At 39.1% G+C, this 22793-nt stretch overlaps 1 protein-coding gene and 1 pseudogene across 1 annotated transcript; both read right to left on the reverse strand.

Annotated features, from left to right (window-relative positions):
- Nucleotides 1-1147: 1147 nt before the first annotated feature.
- On the reverse strand, nucleotides 1148-22532 carry ZNF367 (zinc finger protein 367). Its single transcript, XM_054587965.1, has 5 exons — nucleotides 22137-22532; nucleotides 9015-9165; nucleotides 5323-5442; nucleotides 3918-4056; nucleotides 1148-1370 (listed from the first exon to the last, which is right to left on the reverse strand). The coding sequence occupies exons 1-5, from the start codon at nucleotides 22530-22532 to the stop codon at nucleotides 1148-1150; spliced, it is 1029 nt and encodes a 342-aa protein (XP_054443940.1).
- Nucleotides 16579-17013, reverse strand: LOC129082307 (protein S100-A10-like; annotated as a pseudogene).
- Nucleotides 22533-22793: the final 261 nt, after the last annotated feature.

A 22793-nucleotide genomic window follows, 5' to 3' on the forward strand; every position in this document is an offset into this window, starting at 1 on the left:
AGAAACCTACTTATTTGAGTAGCTAATACTTTCTGCAATGTTTAACTGATAGCTAAATTTAGTGAGCACAAAATAGCTTGGCATGTTACTCTGAAAAGCAAGATGGTAGCTTTATGCACTGAAAATATAAATAGGAGGCTTTCATTTGCTAATAATTCTAAACAAGCAGTACAATTAAAATTTAGTGTTTGCTAACAAAAGATTTAAAACAGTTCACTACAAAAGAGCCCTGTAGATATCCATTTTATTAATAAAAATCCAAGTGCCAAATCTCAAACAGGGCTCATGTGGAAGGAAGGAAGGAAAGAAGGACGGGAGGGAGGAAGGGAGGAAGGGAAGGAGGAAGGAAGAAAACGATTAGTAAGGTTTACCTAGACTTTGCAAGATTAATCACTCAATTTCAGCAAATGAGAAATATGAAATGTGCAAAAGTTCCCAAGTTACCGAGATGACAAGTGCTTTTCAAACCTAAACAGAATAGTAAGTTCTAATAAAGATAGAATAAGACTGACTTTACTCCAATTTTTAAAATCCTGAACTATTATGCATCTTACCAAGCTCCTTGGATATCTATTTTTCTTCCAAAGTCTGTAACTTAGGACATCTTCCAAAATAGTCAGTTTTCCACTTCTCTAGTACTGTTAGTCACAATATTTTGCAATTTAAAAATATACATCTCACAAACACCTTACATTTTCTTGCTTACTTCAGTGTTTACAGTATTGTTAAACATACTAATATACATTGTTAAAAATGATCTTATAAATAATCTATCTTAACCTTCTTTGGCTACATGTTTCATTCCGTTTTTTCATAAAAGTGTCTTATTCAAAAAGTGCTTCCTGTGAGAACTGCTTCCAATGAATGCATTAAACTTGCAAAATCTAGCTTCCCACAATATGTAGTTCCTACCCTGTACTAGAGGTCCCATATTTACAAAATATTTTAAACTTTACAACAATCCATTACCATATTTTAAAAAGTGCAATTCTCTCTCACCCCATATTCTGGGGCAATGACATTCTTCATTAATTTCTACAGAATAGCAGCCTATATAAGCAAATAAGGTGCTTAGCTTATGCCCAGGGATCTACGTTTTAAGTATGCTGGGCGGTACTTTTGTACAGTGGAAGAGTCAGTGTGCAGGCTACTGGCGCAGTGGCGCCCCCGTCAGGTTGGCGAGCTCTATGAGAGCGAGCGCTCCGTGCAGGCGCTCCCGCTGCTCCTGTAGCCGGCGCTGGGCACCGCTCTTCTCATCGTCCTCCTCATCAGACTGAAGGTATTCCAAAGGGTCCTGCTGCTCCTGATCGGCCTTCTGAGCGAGCTTTCCTTTCAAGGTGGGGGTACGCTGCTCTCTTGTTTCCCAATACCTATGCGAAATGCATCAGCATTAGTTAAATGGTATAAATGACATTTTCAGATGTTTACTTTTTTAAAAAAGGTTCCTTTCCATGGTATTAAGTGTGTTTTGGTTTAAAAAGTTGTAAAGTGATTTCACATATATTGCATATCTTTCTCATTACAGAGGAAACAATTCAAGTTCAAGAACTGAGGGATTTCCTCAGATTTCCAAAATCAAAAACTGGCAAGTGCTGAGTGTTATACTCAACCCTCTGATGATGTGTTTTTGCCATTAAACTACAGCTGCCTTAAAGATGACATGTAAAATGCACTAAAGAATAGAAATAGTAGAACAAATAACCATTAGAAACATATTTATCCTACCCACAGAGTTAACTATGAGAAACTTTAAACCCACAAAATATGACTTAACAGATTGTAACACATAGAGCTTATTCAAAAATTTAAGAGCACCACCATTATTCTATTACATGGCTAACTAGTAATTCACAAAAGAAAACACAATGCAAATGTTCCATCTTCTCTGGTAACTAAAGAAATGCACATTTAAATGACAGTATCATTGTATCTAAAACTGTCCATACAAAGACTTGAATATTAATGTTCATTGTAGCTTTCTTTATAACAGCCAAAAATAACCCAATGCCCAAACAACAGATGAATGAATAAACAAGCTGAGGTGTATCCACACAAGGGACTACTACTCAGCAATAAAAAGGAATGAACTATTGATACAGTCAACAACATGGATTAATCTCAAAACAATTACATTGAATGAAAGAAGCTAGGCAATCAGGGAGTGCATACTGTATGGCTTCACTTGTATAAACTCTAGAAAATGCAAATTAGTTTATAGTGACAGCAGATCAGTTTTTGGGGGAGAAGGCAGGCAAGAAGGGGTGGGAGTGAAGAATTACAAAGGGGCTGAGGAAACTGTTGGAAGTGATGGATATGTTCAGTATCTTGATGGCGGTGATGACTTCACAGACACACTTATGTCCAAGCGTATCAAATTGTACACTTTAAATGTGTACAGTTTATTGTATGTCGATTATACCTTAGTAAAGCTGTTTTTAAAATCAGATACAAAAAGTACAACTCCTAGATTTTACGAAATCAGGACTACTCATACTGGAAAAGTTTTGGCAATACTCAGAGGTATAAAAAAGAAATGAAACAGTTCATTTTGACTTGAAGGATGGCTAGGAAAGGAGACTGGCAAAAGGTAAGTTTAGCCAGATCCACAGGGACCAAGTAATGAAGATCTTTGAAGCTACAACAAAGGGCTTAGGCTTCATACCGAGGATCACATTAGTATTTAGAAAGATCCCTCTGGCAGCAGCATGGAGAATGGATTGAAAGCAATGAAATAGCTGAATCTGAGTTGTTAAGATAGATTCCCTAAGTTTGTCACTGAGTAGATGGGAAAGGATAAAGACAAGGATAACCGACAAGTTTCTGGCTTGGACAAAATTAGAGATAATGGGGCAGTGGAGTCCAGCCAGGAAGGAAGGAGGAGGTACAAAGTAATATAGTAATCAAGACAGACACAATCCCTGCCTTTGTAGAGCTTATGGTTCAGCAGGGAAGACAGGCAGACACTGAATGAATGAATGACTATATGATAAAGGTTTTGAAAAGGGAAATAACATGTTATAAAAACACCTATTAAGTGAGTTCAACCTTGCTTGTTTTGGGGGTTGGTAAGCACGTTAGGGAAGAAATTCCTAAAGTGAAGTTTAATCTGAGTAAGAAATGAAGAAGGAGCAAGTGGCTAGATGAAGAGGGAAGTGGATATATTCCACAGAGGAAGCAATGACCACAAAGGCCCAGAAACCATAGGGAGTGTGGTGCTAAGGAATCAGGAGCCCAGATGGCTGGAGACTGTTTCCCTGCCAGAGGAAGGCAGAGCTCCACTGGCACTCTCAGGGACTCCAAACTTTATCCCAAGTGCAGAGGAAGCTGATGAAGCTCGAGAGTGGCACAGTCAGCAGCTGGTGGTTTGTATCAAAGAGATGACTCTTTAAATCAAAATATCCTTAGAGAAGTTTTTTAATATTGCCTCCCCCCACCTTGTTGCCATTTAAAAAAAAAGCGTTAAACTGGGAGTTCTTTTGAACTTCAGGAGAACATTTCTCTATATACAGCTATATCCATACATATTTGTATGTATGGATATGGGGCTATATAGAGACATATATCCCTATAATAATCAGCCCATATCTAATTCTAATATAAGAAAATGAATAGGGGCTGCGCTAATAACAAATGAAGTATGTATAAAACATTCTTTTAAAATGGGGCAAACTTTTGCTTTTAAAATAAATTATGGTCTGGGCACTCGAGACTAGTATCATATAGTAGTTTCCTCTCACACACCGATCCTAATAATACTCCTAACAATTCTGTAGCTTAAGAAAATACAGCACCATTTCAAGTTATTGTATTTCATAAAGTGGGTATAAAAGTTACTCATTTTAAGAGAGCTGTAAAGTCCCCAGCATCAGCCCATGCACTGAGTGGTATTCTACAGTGGGGTCCAGGGAGAGGCTTACTTTGCCAACCACTCAGCAGCAGCCTGGTTGTCCACGGTCTGGTGCTTACTGAGAGCATCAGTGGGCTCCTCCCGCTTCAGCCTGGCATAAGGGTGCTTCGGACAGTGGCGGTTTGCGTGGGTGAATCTGCTAAGGCAACCTTTAGAACACAGAGGGAAACACTCATCAGAATCTGGACATCCAGCAGACATGGAAAATGTTCAGTTTTGCTGATAACCAAGAAAAATATATTAAGACAATGAGATTTAGCAGTCTATGAATTAGAGGAGGGGAAAAAAACCCCTAAGCACAGTATTTTATCAATGCTAGTGAAGAGGATGGGATGGTTGTTCTTTCACGTCTTGATCACCACATTATAAATGCATTCAACCCCAGTGGAAGTGATTCATTGGCATGAGTCATAAAAATGTTCACACCCTCTGAATTCTATTCTTGAATCTATCAGAGGACAACATCCCAAAAGACAAACAGCTTTAAGTAGGAAAACATGATCCTCAACTTTGTTAGTAACAAATTTTTAAAACAAATTAAATAGTATCAACAATGAGGCAATAATTGTATACAGCTGACTCTTGAACAATATGGGGGTTAGGGGCAAAAATCCAGATGTAACTAGTATATGCTTAAACAAATTCACTAGATGAAAAAGCCTGTAGACATTTGTAACAACTGACAATAATTAAGGAAACCACAGAGCTACAGAACAAAATGGTATTTAATTTCAATTATAACTACGTAAAAATGTGCACAAGAAAAATACCCTAAGAAACTGTGATAAGAGATTAAGAAAATCACTAAAAGTAGTAAGAAATTACTAATAGTGACAGTGTTAAGATGGTAAAATTTCCCTCTTCACTGAAAATGTAGACAATCATATGCTTCCTTCAGTTTAATAGTTAACAAGTTTAAAACCAAACTAAAAGCCTATTATAAAAGCTGTAGACTTTTCTACTGCCTACAACTGGATATAGTATTTTAAGTTACCTTTTAAGATTATCACCTAAAAAAAGAAACACTTTATTTTTAAAAACATCAATCAGTTCCCAGAAATTGAGCATGATGTTTTCCGAAATCTTTATTAAAGATTTATTTATTTTTAGAGAGAGAGGAAGGGAAGGAGAATGAGAGGAAGAGAAACACAGATCTGTGAGAGAAACATGGATTGATGGCCCTCGCACACCCCCAACTGGGGGTCTGGCCTGCAACCTAGGCATGTGCCCTGATGGGGAATCCAACAAGCAACCTTTCGGTTTGCAGGACAACACCCAACCCACTTAGACACAACAGTCTGGGCTGTTTTCTAAAATCTTGATTAAAAAAACCCTCCCCAAAAATTCAAGCAAAAGATATTTTAACTACTAACTCACAACTAGTTATTGCATAAACTTAACCCCTAACATCATACCATTTTCTGAACAAACGAAAGGTTTCTCTCCGGTGTGAAGACGCTGATGCGTTTTGAGCTGTCCGCTTTGAACAAAGGCTTTTCCACAGTCTGGATAGTCACACAGGTAAGGTCTCTCACCTAAGCAGACAGATGTTATATACATTATTTCTGGCACAATAAGGTGAGAAAAAGGGCCAGGTGGAGAATATCAACCTTTATATAGATCATGACTCCAAACAGCAATAAAACATGTCAACCTCGACAGAGCTGCAAGTGAACATGCCAAAGACAGTCCTTCATGGTATCCAGCAGCTATCCACTTGGAAGCACAATATTTTCTTCAGGCCTTGAACTTTTAGGTACCCAGGTTCAAATCCTTAAAGTTATCATCTTCAGCTTAGCCCATATTTTTTCTCCCCGTAATCTAAATCACAACCTCTTGCCGATTCTTTAAAATGTCTCCTTTTCCTACTTCCCACTGCAACTTCTCTTGATTGACTGGCAACTCAACCTAGAACAAGCCCTGGCTGCCCTCTAGTCAATCTACCTGCACAACACTTCCAAAGTAGCTGGCACAGAACTCATTGCCATAGTAACTACCCCCTGACTCACCTACACCCTACTACACTCCTTGGACAAAGAAAAATTATCCGCTGACTTCTATGTGATACTCTAAAATCTGTAATGTAGCTACTGGGTTAGTGGGCAGGGTTTATTTTTACTTCACCCCTGAGATTCACTGTAGCCAAGAGGGAGTTCCTTATCTTATTCTACTCTTTTGCAAATCCTATCTTCTCTGCCCATTCAAATCTTCTCAATCCTGGAGGCTCTCAAGAAATTCCCTCTACCTCCAAACAGTGGAGCTCTGTATCCTCTCACTAAGTTGGTATCCTATGTTGTTCACATATCATGGTACTCTCCTTACACAAAGATACATAATACCTTGTACTCCACTCCAATTCCTACACTCAGTGCAGTGCTAGGTTGGAGAAGGTGCTCAAAAATGTTGCTCAACCATAATTATTTCTTGAAAAAAACATTCTTTGATCAACAATTATACTCTGGTTCTTCCAATATGACTCAGAGAACACTAATTAGTCCTCCCTAAATTTCTTATTATTTAGAAACATACAAAATGGTTGTGATAGTTGGACACAAGATCATAAAACACAGGAGATGCAGAATTACTTAAAATGGTATGAGAAATGCTTTTTACAAAACACACAATATTAGAGTTTAACTATACCACAGAAATCTTGGGCTCAGTTTCCTGATATACGATGTAGTAGGCAGATGCATGGAAGTATCCTATTGGGTGACACACTGTAGGAGAGTGACCAGAACTGGGACTCAGGGATCTTTTCATTATGCCACATAGTCTTGAAGCTTATCTACAACTGGCAACAGGTACTCTATGTCCTGTGAACCAGTTACTTGAGAATATTTCTGACTAATTAAATTTTTTAAAAATACAAAAATTCTCAAAATCAAATATTCACTAAATAATTGTTTTTACTGGATTGTACCTAAAATCAAAACTTCTTGGCCACTGCAGTTTATGATTCAAAATTTAAACTTTACCTTTTTCAGGCATTTTAGCTAAGAAAAGCATATTCTAACAAAACATTAAAAAACATCTTTTCAAAAACTAAAAGGTGAGGGATCGGGCAAAAAAGAAAGAACTCCTGCACACAGATTAACAGTATAGTGACTGTGGTGAGGAGGAAAGAGAGAGGGTGGAGGTGGAAGAGGGTTAGAAGGGTAATTGGTAATGGAAAAAATACAGTAAAAAATAACTATTAAAAAAACTAAAAGAAAAAAGATGATAACCATAAAAACAGTGGGAAAAATAGGGGACTAAGAGTTAAAAACCCAAGTTCTAAACCAGTAGTGCCCCACAGAAATAAAGTGTAAACCACTTCTAGTAGCCACATTTAAAAAGGGAAGAAAAATGGGTGAAATTAATTTTTTTTAAAGATTTTATTTATTTATTTTTTGAGAGAGAGAGAGGAAGGGAGAGAAAAAGAGAGGGAGAGAAGCATCCATCTCTTGCCTCCCTGCCATCCCACCTGGCAATATGGCCCACAACTCAGGCACTAGTCCTGACTGGGAATCGAACTTGTAACTTTTTTCAATTCACAGGCTGGCGCTCAACCCACTGTGCTGTACCAACCAGGGCTGGGTGAAATTAATGTCAATAATACATTTTATTTAACCCAATATATCTAAAATAGTCATTTCAAGATGTAATCAGTATCAAAAATTATTAAGGACATCATTCACTCTTTTTTTTTTTCATACTAAGTGTATTTTACATACACTGCCCATCTCAATTTAGACTAGGCACATTTCAAGTGCTCAAGAACCGATGTGCTACTGTAATGACCGGCATTGCACTAGACTTCAGGATATGAGATGTTATAAGACAGCTGCATTTGGTCTTTGGTACCTCAGTTTCCTCATCTGTAAATTATTAGAAACCATGATTAGAACCATAAGCCTCCTTCTGAGGCTCTCTCCAAGGAAAAACAGGAACTCTCTCTATAGTATTTGCTCACTTTCTATATGGTATTTTAAATGCAAGTCTAGGTTCTCTATACAAATAAAGATGTATGATGGTCCTGAAATAGCTGCCTACAACATATTTCATTCTGAAAAACTATACTTCACCTTAGCCTTAATGGCTAGGTCAAACACTCTCATGGCACACTGACAACTCTAAAAATTTTATGAAAAACTTGAAAATTATTATCTTAGTATATGGCCAACAAATCAGTTTTAACAATCATACAGGCAAGTTAAGGGTTCTCAAGTAAAATTCAGATAGGTAGAAAGATAGAACTAAATTTAGTAATCAGATTCCTGATTACTAGATTAATTACCTTATAACTTTAGAAGTTACATGGTTCAGAAAGCCATCCCTCTCTGCCAAAAAAAAAACTCACTTGTAACACAGTGAAATACTTCCTCTCTCTGTTGCCCTTTGGCTAACAGTTCCTGCTGCAGATATAATGAACTACAGGAAGTCTACTTGAGGCTTGAGGTTTTGCAAGAGCTGTCCCTTGCCATAGAGGGTGCTTCCCCTAACCCTCAAGGGTGGGAAGTATGCACAAAATAATGACTGTTTCTCAAAGTTTCACAGAGGTCTCCAAAACTGGACTCAAATCATCAGGGGTGGGGGTGAGAGTCTAAGGACAAATCAGAAACAAAGGGATTGAGAAATTTCACAGTGTTGTTTGGATCGCTTTCAAGGTCTACCTGTATAGAGCCTGTACCCACCCCTTGCCTGGCCTGTCCTCCCTTTCAATTCCAGCTGTTTTGGGGAGGGGGTAGAGCAATAAAGAAAAAGGATTCATGGGCAGGATGGTGATTTGGGGTGGAGGTGGAAGAGGTTATAAGGAGGATAAATGGTAATGGAAAAAATAAATAAATAAATAAATATATTTGAGAATTACTTCTGCCATCTCAAGTTAGACCTTCTCAATCAATAAACCTTTCCTTACTCCAAAACTCTGACCTATTGGATATTGGTCTTTCTTTTGAAGTAGCAGACACAGGAACCTTGGTCCTGTAAAATACACAGTGCCTATTTTTAAAAACTACAATAAAGAGATATAAGGCAACTAAAATATTAATTTATAAGCCCAAACATCAAATCAGCTTTCAGTTACGCATAATTTTTGACATTCTCTAAAATTTGCACAGCTTACCTGTATGAGTCCTTTTGTGAGCTTGAAGTGATTTCTCCCGTGGAAACACCCTATTACAGATGTTACAACGAATTCTGCTGGACGAGTGCTCGCCTTCATTTATTAAATCCCGAACAGTATCTGCTCTGGGTCTACCACGTCGAATACCATCCTGTTAACAATTTGCATAAACTTTAATATCTTTCTTGGACTCTACTCATTAAAACAAAATATCATAATAAATAATTTTTTTAAAACCTTTCTTGAGTGACATCACCAAAAAAATAGCGTAGTAGTAGTAGTAGTTTCAAGGACCCATCCCTCCACAGATCACTGAAAAATTGAGCTGTCACAACCAACTTTCTCACAACTCCAGAAAGTAGAGATTTACACAGCAACTCAGCAAACAATGAATTAAGACAAAGGCAACTGAAAATAGTAGGGAAGCTTTGCAGTTTTTTACTTGCCCTTTCCCCTCTTCCCTACCACAAGGTGGTCTTGGAAACAGCAGCTTTCATTCTCAGTGTGGGAACCTAGTCCCTGGTTCTGGAGAGAACAGAGCAGACCTTATTATGAAAGAATTGTGTCCGTGTTGACCTGACTGGGGGCTATGTGAGGAAGGGCTGAGGCAAGGTACTTGTCTTTATTTTGCCTAACTTAGAACTCTCAGGGTAGAAAAGCCGCTTCAAAACCCTGTGAAGCAAATGATAGCTTGCTGCTACCTGGGGCAAAAGAATTCAATTGAGGCAAAGAAATATGCCAAGAGCCTGGGAGGAAAGATTGAAAGAGAGTTTCTCAGAGGAAATCACAGCATTGAAAAGTGCCCATGAATCCTAAAGATAGGAATTTAGAAAGCTACATGCTTGCCCAGGGCAGGAAGCATGCTCAGAAAAGACCTGAAAAGACACTAAGCTTTCACCTTTGACTGATGATACTCAGCACAAGTAGGAAATTAAGGCTAAGGCAGAGTTGTAAGGCAGAATGTGGCTAAACAGTTAAAAAGAGCTACAACACAAAGCCATTCTGCAAAAATTAGGAGTTTTTTCCCCTTTCTTTTTTTGGCTCCAGGCATTTGAGGAGATCTCTCTCAAAATACGAGCTGACCACAAGCTACAGAAACAGACTTTAGATAACAAAATAGTTTACAAAAATAGTCTAGAAAAGTTGTCAACAACTAGAATCCACAGCACACAATAAAATCAAATTCTGAGGAGACAGTAGAATCTGATTTCCAGAGTTACCACATTATAATATTCAAAATATCCAGTTTTCAAGAAAATATTACAAAGCATGCAAAGAAACAAAATTATGGTCCATACAGAGAAAGAATTAATAGAAACAGACAATGGTGTGACTAGACAAAGAAAAAAGGACAAAAAATAACAGGAAATCAGGAGAACATGGTTTCAACAAACAGCATATCAATAAAAAAAACAAATTATTTTTTAAAAAATAGAAATTCTGGAGCTACAAAGAACAATAACTAAAATGAAATTTTTCTCTGCAGAGGTTTTTTTAAATGGCAGATTTGAAAGGGCAAGAAGAATGAATCAACAAATTTGAAGATAAGTCAAATTATCCAGTTAAAATAATTAATATAACCTAAGACACCTGTAGAACATCAAGTGTTTTGGTCTTCAGGCTGCTATAACAAAATACCATATACTGGGTAACTTATAAAAAACAAATTTATTTCTCATAGTTCTGGAATCTGTAAAGTCCAGTATCAAGGTGCCAGCACAATCACATAAGGGCCCTCTTCTTTCTTTATAGCCAGTGCCTTCTCACTGTGTCCCCATGATAGAAGGGGAAAGGAATTTCTCCAGAACCTCTTTGACAAGGGCTCGCATGGCCTAAGTCCCTCCCAAAGCACCTCCTTACACCATCGTCTTTGCAGGTTAGGATCTGAGCACACAAATTTGGGGGGAGGGGACACAAACATTGAGACCAAGTATACCAACATACACATAATTGGAGACCTAGAGGCCAGAAAGAAAGGGACAGAAGGAATATTTGAAGATATAATGGCTGCAACCTTCCCAAATTTGATAAGACAAAACTCTAAACATCCAAGAAGCTCAATGAATTTTAGGAAGAATAAACAGAGATATACACATTAAATCAAACTATCAAAAAGACAAAAGACATAGAAAATCTTGAAAGCAGCATGAGAGAAGCAGTTCATATAAGGAGTCCACAGATAAGATTAACAGCTGATTTCTCAGGATAAACCATAGAAAGCAGTGGGATGACATGTTTAAAGTGCTCAAAGAAAAAACAAAAGTCAACAAATCTTATATTTAACAAAACTATCCTTCAAAAATAAAGTAGCCCTGGCTTGTGTGGCTCCATTGATGGGAGCATCAAACTGTAACCAAAGGGTTACAGGTTCAATTCCTGGTCAGGACATATGATCCTGGGTCCATCAACCAATTGATGTTTTTCTCTCTGCCTTTCTCTCTCCTTTCCTATCTCTTTAAAAGCAATGAAAAAAAATGTCCTTGGGTGAGAATTAAAAAAAAAAACAAACCCAATAAGAATAAAAAATAAATTAAGCATTCCTACACAAACAAATGCTAAAAGTGTTCATTGGTAGGAGGTCTACCCTACAATAAATCTAAAAATTTTGTTCTTCACTAGACAAAAATTCAAAACTAAACAAAGAAATAACAGATACCAGTAAAGGTAACTATATAAGTCAGAATTATTGTATTTTTGGCTTGTACTTCCTCTTTTCTTTCCTATAGTTTAAAATTCAAATGCCAAATGTATTAAAAATTATAAATCAGAATTAATGGGAACACAATATAAGATGTAATTTGTGACAACAATAAAAGGGGGAGGTACAGAGCTATATATGAACAGAGTTTTTATATACTATAGAAGCTAAGATTGTATTAATGAAAATAGTACACAACAACAACAACAAAAAACCAAACAAAAAAAGGTAGCAATGGAGGAACTGAGAAACAAAATGGGTATATGACATAGAAAACAAAAAAAACAAAATGGCAGAAGTAAATTCTTCCATATCAACAATGACTTTGAATGTAAATAGATTAAATTCTCCAATTCAGAGGCAGAGATTAGCTCAATGGATTAAAAAAAAAAAAATGTTCCAACAATATGCTGTCTGTAACAGACTCACTTTTAGTTCCAAAAACACAAATTGGTTAAAAGTGGAAGAATGGAAAATGATAATTATAAATACATACATATCTAATAACAGAGTTCCCAAACTGTGTGAAGAAGTAGCAGAATTGGAGAAAAGAGACAGTTCAAAAATAGCTGGAGACTCACTTTCAATTAATGGATAGGACAACTACATAGATCCACAAAGATATGGAAGACTTGAACAACACTATAAACTGACTTCACCTATAGAGACATATACAGAACATGCCACACAAAAAAAGCAAAATATACATTTTCCCCTAGTGCACATGGAATATTTCCCAGGATAGACCATAGGCCAGGCCACAAAGCAAATATCAATAAATTTTTAAAAACTGAATCATCCCAAGTATCCTCTCTGACACATATGTAATGAAACTATAACAGAAGGAAAAACTGGAAAATTCACAAATATATGGATTTTGGACAACACATTCTTAAACAGCTCATGGATCAAAGAAATCACAAGGGAAATCAGAAAATACTTTGACATGGATGAAAACAAAAATACAACATATCAAAACTTGAGGGATACAGTTCTTGGATTGGAAGGCTTAATATAAGACAGCAATTGCTATCTAAAGTGATCTATAGATTCAATGCAATCACTTATCAAAATTCCAAAGGCCTTTTTTGCAGAAATAGAAAAAGCAATCCTCAGTTCATATGGAAATGCAAGAGACTCCAACAGCCAAAACAAGAGTCATACTTCCCTATTGCAAAACTTACCCCAAACAACAGCAATCAAGACAGTGTGGTGCTGGCACAAGGAAAGGCATATAGACCAATAAAATAGCACTGAAAGTCAAGAAATAAACCCCTATCTGCCGCCAATTAATTTTCAACAAGGGTGCCAAGAACACTCCATGGGGGAAGAATGGTCTCTTCAACAAATGGTTCTGAAATAACTAATTTCTACATGTAAAGGGGTGAAGATGGACCCCTACCTGACACAATATACAAAAACGTAACTCAAAATGTATCATGTATCAAAATGTCACAGCAAAAAAGTGTAAAACTCTTAAAACAAAAAAGGAATAAATCTTCATGATCTTATATTTGGCAACGGATTCTCAGATATGGCACCAAAAGCACAGACAAAAAATGGATAATGGAAGATAGTATTTGCACTATTATCTTAATATATCTACTAAGGGTCTAGGGTCTAGCATCCAGTACATAAAAAGAACTTTTACAACTCTACAATAAAGACAACCCAACTAAAATATGAGTAAAGGACTTGAATGCACATTTCTCCATAGTAGTTATACAATAAAAATGGTCAGCAAACCCATCAAAAATGCTCATCATTAGTCATTAGGGAAATGCAAATCAAAACTACAATGAGGTCAATTATACCTCAATAAATCTCAAAGAATTTAATTTAAAAACCACAGTGAGATACTACTCCATACCAAGTTATATTTTTTAAAAAAATACAACTTAAGTGTCTTTTTTGGTAAGGATGTAAAGAAATCAGAACCTTCATACATTGCTGATGGGAATGCAAAGGGTTCAATCACTGGAAAACTAACAGTGTGGTACAATGTACATATACAGATACAATGGAATGGTATTAAGCCATAGAAATGATACAAGCTACAAGGTGATGAATCTCAGAAACAGTATGCTAAGTGAAAAAAGCCAGACACCAAAGGCTATATATTGTATCATTCCATATAATGAAGTATCCAGAATAGGTAAGTCCATAGATACAGAAAACAGATTGGTATTTTCCAGAGACTTAACTGTAGTAGGGAATTGGGAAGGAGTGACTACCTAATACATACAGGGCTTTCTTTTAGGGTTATGAAAATGTTTTGGAACTTGATATAGGTGGTGGTTGCATAACATTGTAAATTACTAAATATCACTTAATTACACTTTATTTTTTAATATGTATTTTATTGATTATGCTATTAGAGTTGTCCCATGTTTTTTTCTCCTCTTTATTCCCCTCCACCCTGCACCTGTTACGTTGTAAGGAGCAGAGCCTTAGGTATTCACCAGGACAGGGCAACAAGCATCGCCACACCATGGCCTTGTATGTGGGGGGAGAGGTCAGAGGGAACAGTACTCCTTGCTCAGCTGTCGGCAGGCTTTCAATCACTTCCCCCACTACCCACAAGCAAACTGGGCCCTTCTAGTGCTGATTCCCAGGTGGATGGGTTTGTATATGTTCTAGGACCCTATGGGTCTCTCCAGCAGACTCTCCTGTGAGGCTGGGAGTTTCTCCTGCCGCTGCACAGGTTTTTACCTCCAGAGGCTTTGAGGCTTCCTTTTCCTGCACTGGAACCCTGGGTTGCACGATCTGCCTCCCTCCCCCACTGTTCCTCATAGTTTATCCACACACAAATGTGGGATGACCTGGTCCTCCAGCCACAGCCTTGAGCGTCCTCTCCACCCCAGCTGCCCATCTCTGCCCTCCTACTGGTCTGGATGAATGTTTCTTCTTTTGCTCCTTGGTTGTCAGACTTCCTTACAGTTCGATTTTCTAGCAGTTCTGGTTATTTTTGTTTTAAATTTGTTGTTGTCCTTCTTTTGGTTGTGCAAGGAGGCAGAACGTATCTACTTACACCTCCATCTTGGTCGGAAGTCAGAGCAACAGGCAATTAATTTAATTACACTTTAAAATGGTTAATTTTGTTATATGAATTTCAGCTCAATTAAAAATAAGGAAATCTGAGTAACTATGGGCTTTAGTTAATAATGTATCAATTCAGTTCATTAATTTAACAAATGTACATGCTAATGTAAGATGTTAGAAATAGGGGAAACTGGGTATGTGGTTTATGTACTCTTTGTACTATCTTAATATTTCTATACATCTATAACTTACCTAAAATAAACATTTACTTGAAAAACTCAATCTCAACATAGATGAGTTAACTTATAGAGTAAATCATGTTTTAAAATTTTTTTTTAATTTATTGATTTTAGAAAGAGGGGAAAGAAACATGGATTCATTGCTCCACTTATTTATGCATTCATTGGTTGATTCTTGTATGTGCCTTGACCAGGGATTGAACCTGTAATCTTGGCATATTGGGATGCTGCTCTAACCGACTAAGCTACTTTGCCAGGGCCAAAAAATTTCTTAGATATTAAAATCTAATTCCACAACAGCCAAGAGGTGGAAGCAATCTAAATGTCCACTACCAGATGAATGGGTAAAGAACACATGGTACATACATGAAATATCAGCCTTAAAAAAGGCAATCCTGCCATATGTTACAACATGGATGAACCTTGACAACATTACGCTCAAGAAATAAGCCAGTCACAAAAATACAAATATTACAGGATTCCACTTATGTGAAATAAGTAGTCAAACTCTCAGAAACAAAAAGTAGAAGGGTGGTTTCCAAAAGTTATGGGTCCAGAGAGAAAAGAGTTCAGTGAGTAAAGTTTTAGTTTTGCAAGATGAAAAAGTTCAAGAGATCTATTGCCCAACAATGTGCATATACGTAGTTAACACTGAAAAATGGTTAAGATGGTAAATTTTATGTTGTGAGTTTTTTTGGTTTTTGCCACAAATGACAAGAAAGTAATGTGCAAAGGCACTGTGGAAGGTTATACTATTGTAAAAATATTTACTGCCTCTCTCTCGCTGTAGATACCCATAAGGCCAACTTCGCCATGTAACTTGCTTTGACCACTAAAATGTGAGTGGATATTACACATGTGACTTCTGAGAAAAAGCTTCAAAAGGCTACCATATAGTTCTTGAGTTTCCATTTACAATGAAGTTCAGAATTGGCAAGGTCCTAACTGGAAGTTAACTTATTTAAGATCATATGAGCAAATCAATTTGGCAATTATTGCAGGTTATCAAACATTTTCATCTTTACCTCCTTTACTCCTTGGCTGTGATCTTCACTAGCTATATTTAGCTCTAGTCTTTCTTGATAAAATTGTTCACCCAGCATTAGCAAAGAGGGATCCAGCCATGAGTAAAATTAGAGCACCCACTGCCATCATTTATGGAGCCACAATAATTGTATAGATTGTTGCTGGTTATGGTCATATCATGAATAATTTTTTAAATAGTTTTAAAATTCCTAAACAAAAAAAATAGCATCTATGATCCATAAAAATAGGTGATTCTGTTAATGACGTCATGTTAATTAAAAACCTTAGTGATATACAGCTCCTCTGCCATGAAAGAATCCTTTTCCTAATACTAGTATTTTTAAATATATAAAAACCGACTGTTGATTATTACAATTTCATTTAATTTTTCATTTTTTTAAGAACTAAAAATAAAATGTGTTCATTGAGGGCAAGAAGATGCAAGCAATATAAAACTCAAAAGCTTATCTGGCTTTTTAAAAAATTTAATCTTTATTATACTTTTTTTCCATTACCATTTAGTGCCCTTTTACTCCCCACTATCTGGTTTTAATTGGGCTTTCTTTCTCTTGTCAAGTGGGGGTGGAATTTATTTGTACATTTTCTAAGAGTCTCAGTATGCTCATAAAATCCTTACATAGGGGGAAGCTGTGGGGCAAACAGTCCTTAAGTGACACATTGGGAGGACGCTTATCAGGGTAGAAGAATTGTTCAGTGCTGCCCTCTTCTTTTCCTTCTGCTGCATGCGTACCACAAAACAGTCACTGCACACGATGGTGAGCCCAGCAATTAGTGAAAAGAAGCTCTGGAAGCTCACTCTACCATCTCGGCAATGGTCCAGGTCCTTCATTATTTTGTCCAGGGCCACAGTCCAGGGCCAAAATCCAGGGATGAGTGTTCTCAGGTCCTCCTTTGTTAAGTAGCCTTTATCCCCAGCAAGTTTGTGAAACATGAACATCATGGTTTCCATGGAGTGTTACGTCTGAGATGGCATATTGGTGAGGTCTTGGCCAGAGGCACAACAGGACTACTAGGCTAGCTGGGATATGCAGCCAACTATTAAAATTTTTAAATAATGATTAGTTAGTTGATATCAAAATTTTAAGATTTTTCATTAATAATGTCTGTGTTTCTGGTAGAAAAGAAAAAAAAGGCATGTTTAGTAGGGAGGAAGATATACTTTAAAAAAACTAACCATGTGGCTGCTTCCCAGCAATTCTAAGATCTCATTTTAGGTACAAACCACACATTTATATTTACCAGATGAAAAATGGAAAACTAAACAGTACAACATCCTAGCCATATACAAGTAAGGCTTCACTAAGTTCATTCTTTCAACTAAGAAAATTAAGCGAGGTAAGTAAGAATCATCTAATGCACTAAATCAATGAACAGAGAGCATCTTTTAATTGTACATACAAAAAATAAGCAGTGCTCCTTAAAAAGGGCTATTTTCATTTTGGCCTTAGCAGTAGGTATATTTTGACAACAATAGAGTCTCACCAGTAACCAAATATACCTGTAGCCTAAGAGAGAAATCTGGTTGAGACTGCTTGGTTTGCAAGAAAAATTTAACAAATTCTAAGACACCCCACTGGTATTATGTGGCAACTGCTGCAAAATAAGCTACTAAAAAACTAAATGATTAAACTACCAACACTGTATGCATATTTCAGTAAATTTCATGTTTTAAACAGAATTTCAGCCCTGACTGGTGTAGCTCAGTGGATTGAGCACCAGCCTGTGAACCAAAGGGTCGCTGGTTCAATTCCCAGTCAGGGCACATGCCTAGGTTGCGGGCCAGGTCCCCAGTAGGGGCACTCGAGGCAACCACACATTAATGCTTCTCTCCCTTTCTCCCTCCCTTCCCCTCTCTAAAAATAAACAAAAATCTTTAAAAAAAATAGAATTTCAGTACCTCCAAAACGTAACTTAGTGATTTTGAAAGTGTTTTCTAAACTATTTCATGATGTGTTGAGTTCTCAATGTCAGTAACTAACTTCAAAATAATTTTTTGCCCTGACTGGGTGGCTCAGTCGGCTGGGCATCACCCTGCCAACCAAAAGGTCACCAGTTTGATTCCAGGTCAGGGCACACGCCTTGGTTGTGGGCCAGGTCCCTGGTTGGAGGCATGCAAGAGGCAACAGATCAACGTTTCTCTTCTTCTCTTTCCCCTGTCTCCGCCCCTTTCCCCTCTCTCTAAAAATAAGTAAAATCTTTTTAAAAATTATTTTTTTTTAATCCTCATCAAAGGACATTTTTATTCATTGCTTGGCGGGGGGCAGGAGGGTGCGGGCAGAGAGAGAGACAGACAGACACACACACACACACACACACACACACAGACATCGCTGTGAGAAACACCAACTGGTTGCCTCCCCTATGCGCCCTGACCAGACATAGAATCCACAACCTAGGTATTTTGTGCTCTAACTGGGAATTGAACCTGCAACTTTTTGGTGTATGGTATGATCCTCCAACCAACTGCGTCACATCAGCCAGGACTAAAATTCTTTAATAAAATTTGGGTTATTTCTCACATTGCTCAGATGGCTCAGTTGGTTGGAGTGTCATCCAGGCACCAAAAGGTTGCTGGTTGGATTTACAGTCACGGCAGGTACTGGAGGCAACAGATCTTACTTCCTCCCTCCTTCCATCTCTACAATCAGTGAAAATATCCTTGGGTGAGGATTTTTTTTTTAATTGGGGCTATTTCTCAAACCACTTGATATAATGTACACATTTACCTAGGCTTTAGAAAAAAATTATATTCAAACTCGGTATTCATGTGATTACTAAAAAAACCAGAAGTCCTTGACACATTCTTACACAAAGTAAATTTCAAATAAAGACCTCAATCACAACCTAGAAGGAAAAGAAAAATAGGACTCAGTGGGAGGCATATGTATGTACATTGGTAAGAAATTGAGAACATGTAATTTATCATATTTCCCTTTTTGAAGTCAGAGTTAGATCTAAGTTTTCTATGGCTCCCATAGCTGCATCCTAACTCTATTCCCCACCTTGACCTATCTGTAAAACTTTCCAAGTCTTTAATTTGAATTATTGTATGTGCCCTCATAAAGCATCTCCACTGAGACATAGATAGGTATAAATAGTATGTGGTAAGTCTACTTGCATTAGCTTAATATTAAAAAATATAATAAACCCTTAAAAGCAATTCACACATAATATACACAAGAACAATCTCATGTAGGGATTAAGAGCAAGGGCGCTGGAAGATTCCAATCAGTTCTGCCACCTACCACGATGGTAACTAAATTTAATCACGGGGACTCTTCTTTCGAATTCCTCCTTTATCAAGTAAACAAGGTGAATTAGGAAAGGAATTCAAAACGCTCAACACAGAGCCTGGCTGTTCGCTGTGTCAGGCAATGAATGGTGGCTACTATGTTAACATGTTATTTTTAATATGGTAGTAATTATTATGTACTAATCAGCTATTTGTAAGGCTGTGTGAAGTCTAGATAGATGGTTGACATGCTCGTGTGATAGAAAGGGGAAGGAGGATAGGCAGTTGGCAGGTCCTGAAGAGTGAATGGTATCTGAGGCTAAGCAGAGAGAAGCCAAACCACACAGGTCCCACAGCAGAGAAGTAACCTCATGGGTACAAGGGCACAAGATGGGGAGGCCTGAAATACCCTATGGCAGAGGGAAATTAGACTTGCTCCCTTACCTCCCAAAATTCTACAGGAAAAGATCTAATTCTAATATGTAATTATACCCGCAAAAGTACTACACGATCTTGCTATGAAAAGACAAAGGAAGTGCCAAGATGATGGATGTTCCTCCCACAGGCAGGGGAGATTGTTGGACAGGAACAAGCAAGAAAGCACCCAGAAGCGGACACCCAGTGTGCAGAACTCAAGACGCCTCCCTTGAGATCAGTAGCAACAAATAGACAGCAAATGGATACATATGTTGTTCTCAAACCCACAGCTGTTTTTGCCTCTAACCTATACACTGAGAAGAGCGTAAAGGGGCTATGTTATTGTTCTCAAAACCACCGCTGTCGTTGCCTCTAACCTACACAGTGAGAAGGGGGTAGAGGGGCACATGTTACTGGCATCATCAGCTTTATTGCAAACTTGTCCCCTATCTTCCCAAAAAAGTTAGCAGATTCAGTCAGTATGATTCATCCATGATGCATGTGGAGATAAAGAACTACAAGCACTTTCAGGAAGGAAACAAAGGGAACTGGGACTCCCTGCTTTTAGTCTAGAGGGTACTAATCACAAATCCAACTAGGTAACTTCCTTAAATAAAGGCATATTCCAGTCTCCCCTGCCCCATCTCCTCCCAACCCTGCAAGATAAGACTGTCAAGCTAAATGGTGAATTTCTGGAGCTGTATTTAGATTGCTTCATTGATAAAAGGACAAGTTAGAATCAATTCCTCTGATAATTTATCAGTTACAATATGAAAAGCTGTGAGGAGAAAAAAAGTGAAATATAAACCAGCCTTTTCACTTTCACATGTTCTTCATAACTTCTGGTATATTTTACCTCTGAAAAGAGGTGGACAAAGTGGAAATAAAATTCCAACCTATGCATTGTGCAAGCAACTTTTATAAAAGGTTTGTATGAAAATAAGTCTGCCAGGCCAAAAAGAACATACCTGCAGACTTCATTTATCTTTAATATTGTCTTGGATAATCCCAAATTAGATTGTTATAATTAATAAATCCAAAATCTTCCACAAGTATTTATGCACAAATGCCCCTATGTTGGTCAACTATATAATCTAATATATGTGTTTATAAAAAGGTCTGAACACAGAAAAATTTCTAGGATACCTATCCATCTTACTAAGGGCCACCTAGAGATCAGCACAATTATGAACATTTCTACTGACTGATCTTTCAAATTTTTACTGAAGTGCAGCTTCAAGAGTAAGTGTGTGAAAGCACATAGTTTTATTAACTTAAGAGTTCTGTAATAACAATGACACCAGTAACATAAAGTGTATCAATTTCCTCCGGGTTCAAACAACATAGACATTCAACGTCTTTGCTACTGCATGTAAAATGAGCAACCTTATTTCAATTTATAAATACAGTATTTGCCAACACAGATGCACTTACCACTAGGTGATATACTTGTTTTATCATCTGCAAACTGTTTATTTTATATAGTCAGTTAACACATATAACCTGAATAGTAACCGTATATCAGCACCATTCATTCATTGCATACCTATTTACTGAGCACCTTTATTCAACATTTACAGTGTATAAGATATTAAAGTAGAATAGTCTTCATGTCTGCGGACAGGCACCCGGAACACAAGTTTCAGGACTAAGAGCCACAGAAACTCAACCACAGTCCCAGCTCTCCCACTACCCATCTGTGTGACCTTGGGGAGGTCCCTTCACCAATCTCTAAACTTCAACTGCCTAATCTGTAAAATTGTATGTTTAAACCAGGTAATCCCATCCTTTCCAGCTCTAAACAGTATGACAGTACGATCAATTCGAGGTTAGCGACAACAGCATCCCATGCCACGGTGCTCTTTCAGCACCTAGCAAAGAAGTACGCTCGATGAGCGAAAGGCAGAGAAGGCCCAACTTCCACTGCCCAAGATTCCTCGACGTCCCTTCTCACTCTTCGGCTATCTCTGCAAGGCATCTTTAGCGTAGTCAGGTATCTACAGAGACGGAGCACAAACTCCGCAGCCACCTCTCTTCCCGCACCCAGAGTAAACAGCTCAAGGAGGGAGCCACTTCCCTCCCTTTCCCGCCAGCGAGGACCCAGCAATCTGCCCAGCACCTCGCAGGGAGGGATGACGCGCCCCCTCCGCGACCCCAGGCTGAGCTCCTTCCCCCAGCACCTGCTGACCGCCCACCTCGGGTCCGCCCAGCCTCCCCGAGCCGGCATCACGTGGCCACCGCCTCGCCCCGCCCCCGCGCCAGACCCGTTTTTTGGCGCGCGGCAGTGACGTCAGTGTCCTGTCACCCGCCCCCACCCCGCCGGGGCCCCAGCTCGTTCGCGTTTTAAAATCGGCCCCGCCCCGCCCCGCCCGCCGCGTCCGCGGGGGCTGCCGGCCACCTGGCCACACCGTTAACCGTCCGGCTGTCCCGCGCCCCGCCCCGCTCACCTTGAGGTGGCCGCTGTCTGGGCTGCTCGCCTCCTCCTCTTCCTCACCCCCGGAGACGCTGGGAGGGGGCGCGCCCCGGCCCCGAAGCCCCGGGTGCTGAGGGGCGGCGGCGGGCAAGTTGGCCGAGGCGGCAGCCCCTGCGGCACCGGGGCTAAGCGTCACATTATGCGCATTCTCGCCCCAGCGCCACGGGTACACCATAAAGTCGCTGAAGCCAGGACTAGTGGGAATGAGCGGCGGGGGCGGCTCCGGCTCCCCTCCGCTGCCGCACGTGGCCTTGATCGGGGTCGTTCTGATGACCGACACCAGCACCCGCTTCGGGGAGTCGTGGCAGAAGATGACCGGCGGCGGCTGCGGCGGGTTTTCCGCCATCGGCGCTTCCACGCCCCGAATCATCGTCCTGCCCCGATCCGCAGCTCCGGCGGCTGCTGGCCGCACTCCCTGAGCCCGGATCTAGCCTTTCGCGCCGCTCTCCCGCTCTGCTCCGAGTTGCTGTCTCTCAGTCCCGCTGGCTCATGGCAAGCGGACGTTTCCTGGAATCTTCCTGTGCGGCGGCCAGCGAAGGAGCGGAGTAAGCTTAGGCGGGCACCGGGTGGTCAGTGCTAACCTCCAACCTCGGGTCAAGCCCGTCCTTCGCTCTTTGTACCCCCCAACGCA

This window comes from Pteronotus mesoamericanus, unplaced genomic scaffold, assembly GCF_021234165.1.
Source record: "Pteronotus mesoamericanus isolate MK-2021 breed Mesoamerican mustached bat unplaced genomic scaffold, CSHL_Meso_final scaffold_125, whole genome shotgun sequence".
NCBI lineage: Eukaryota > Metazoa > Chordata > Mammalia > Chiroptera > Mormoopidae > Pteronotus > Pteronotus mesoamericanus.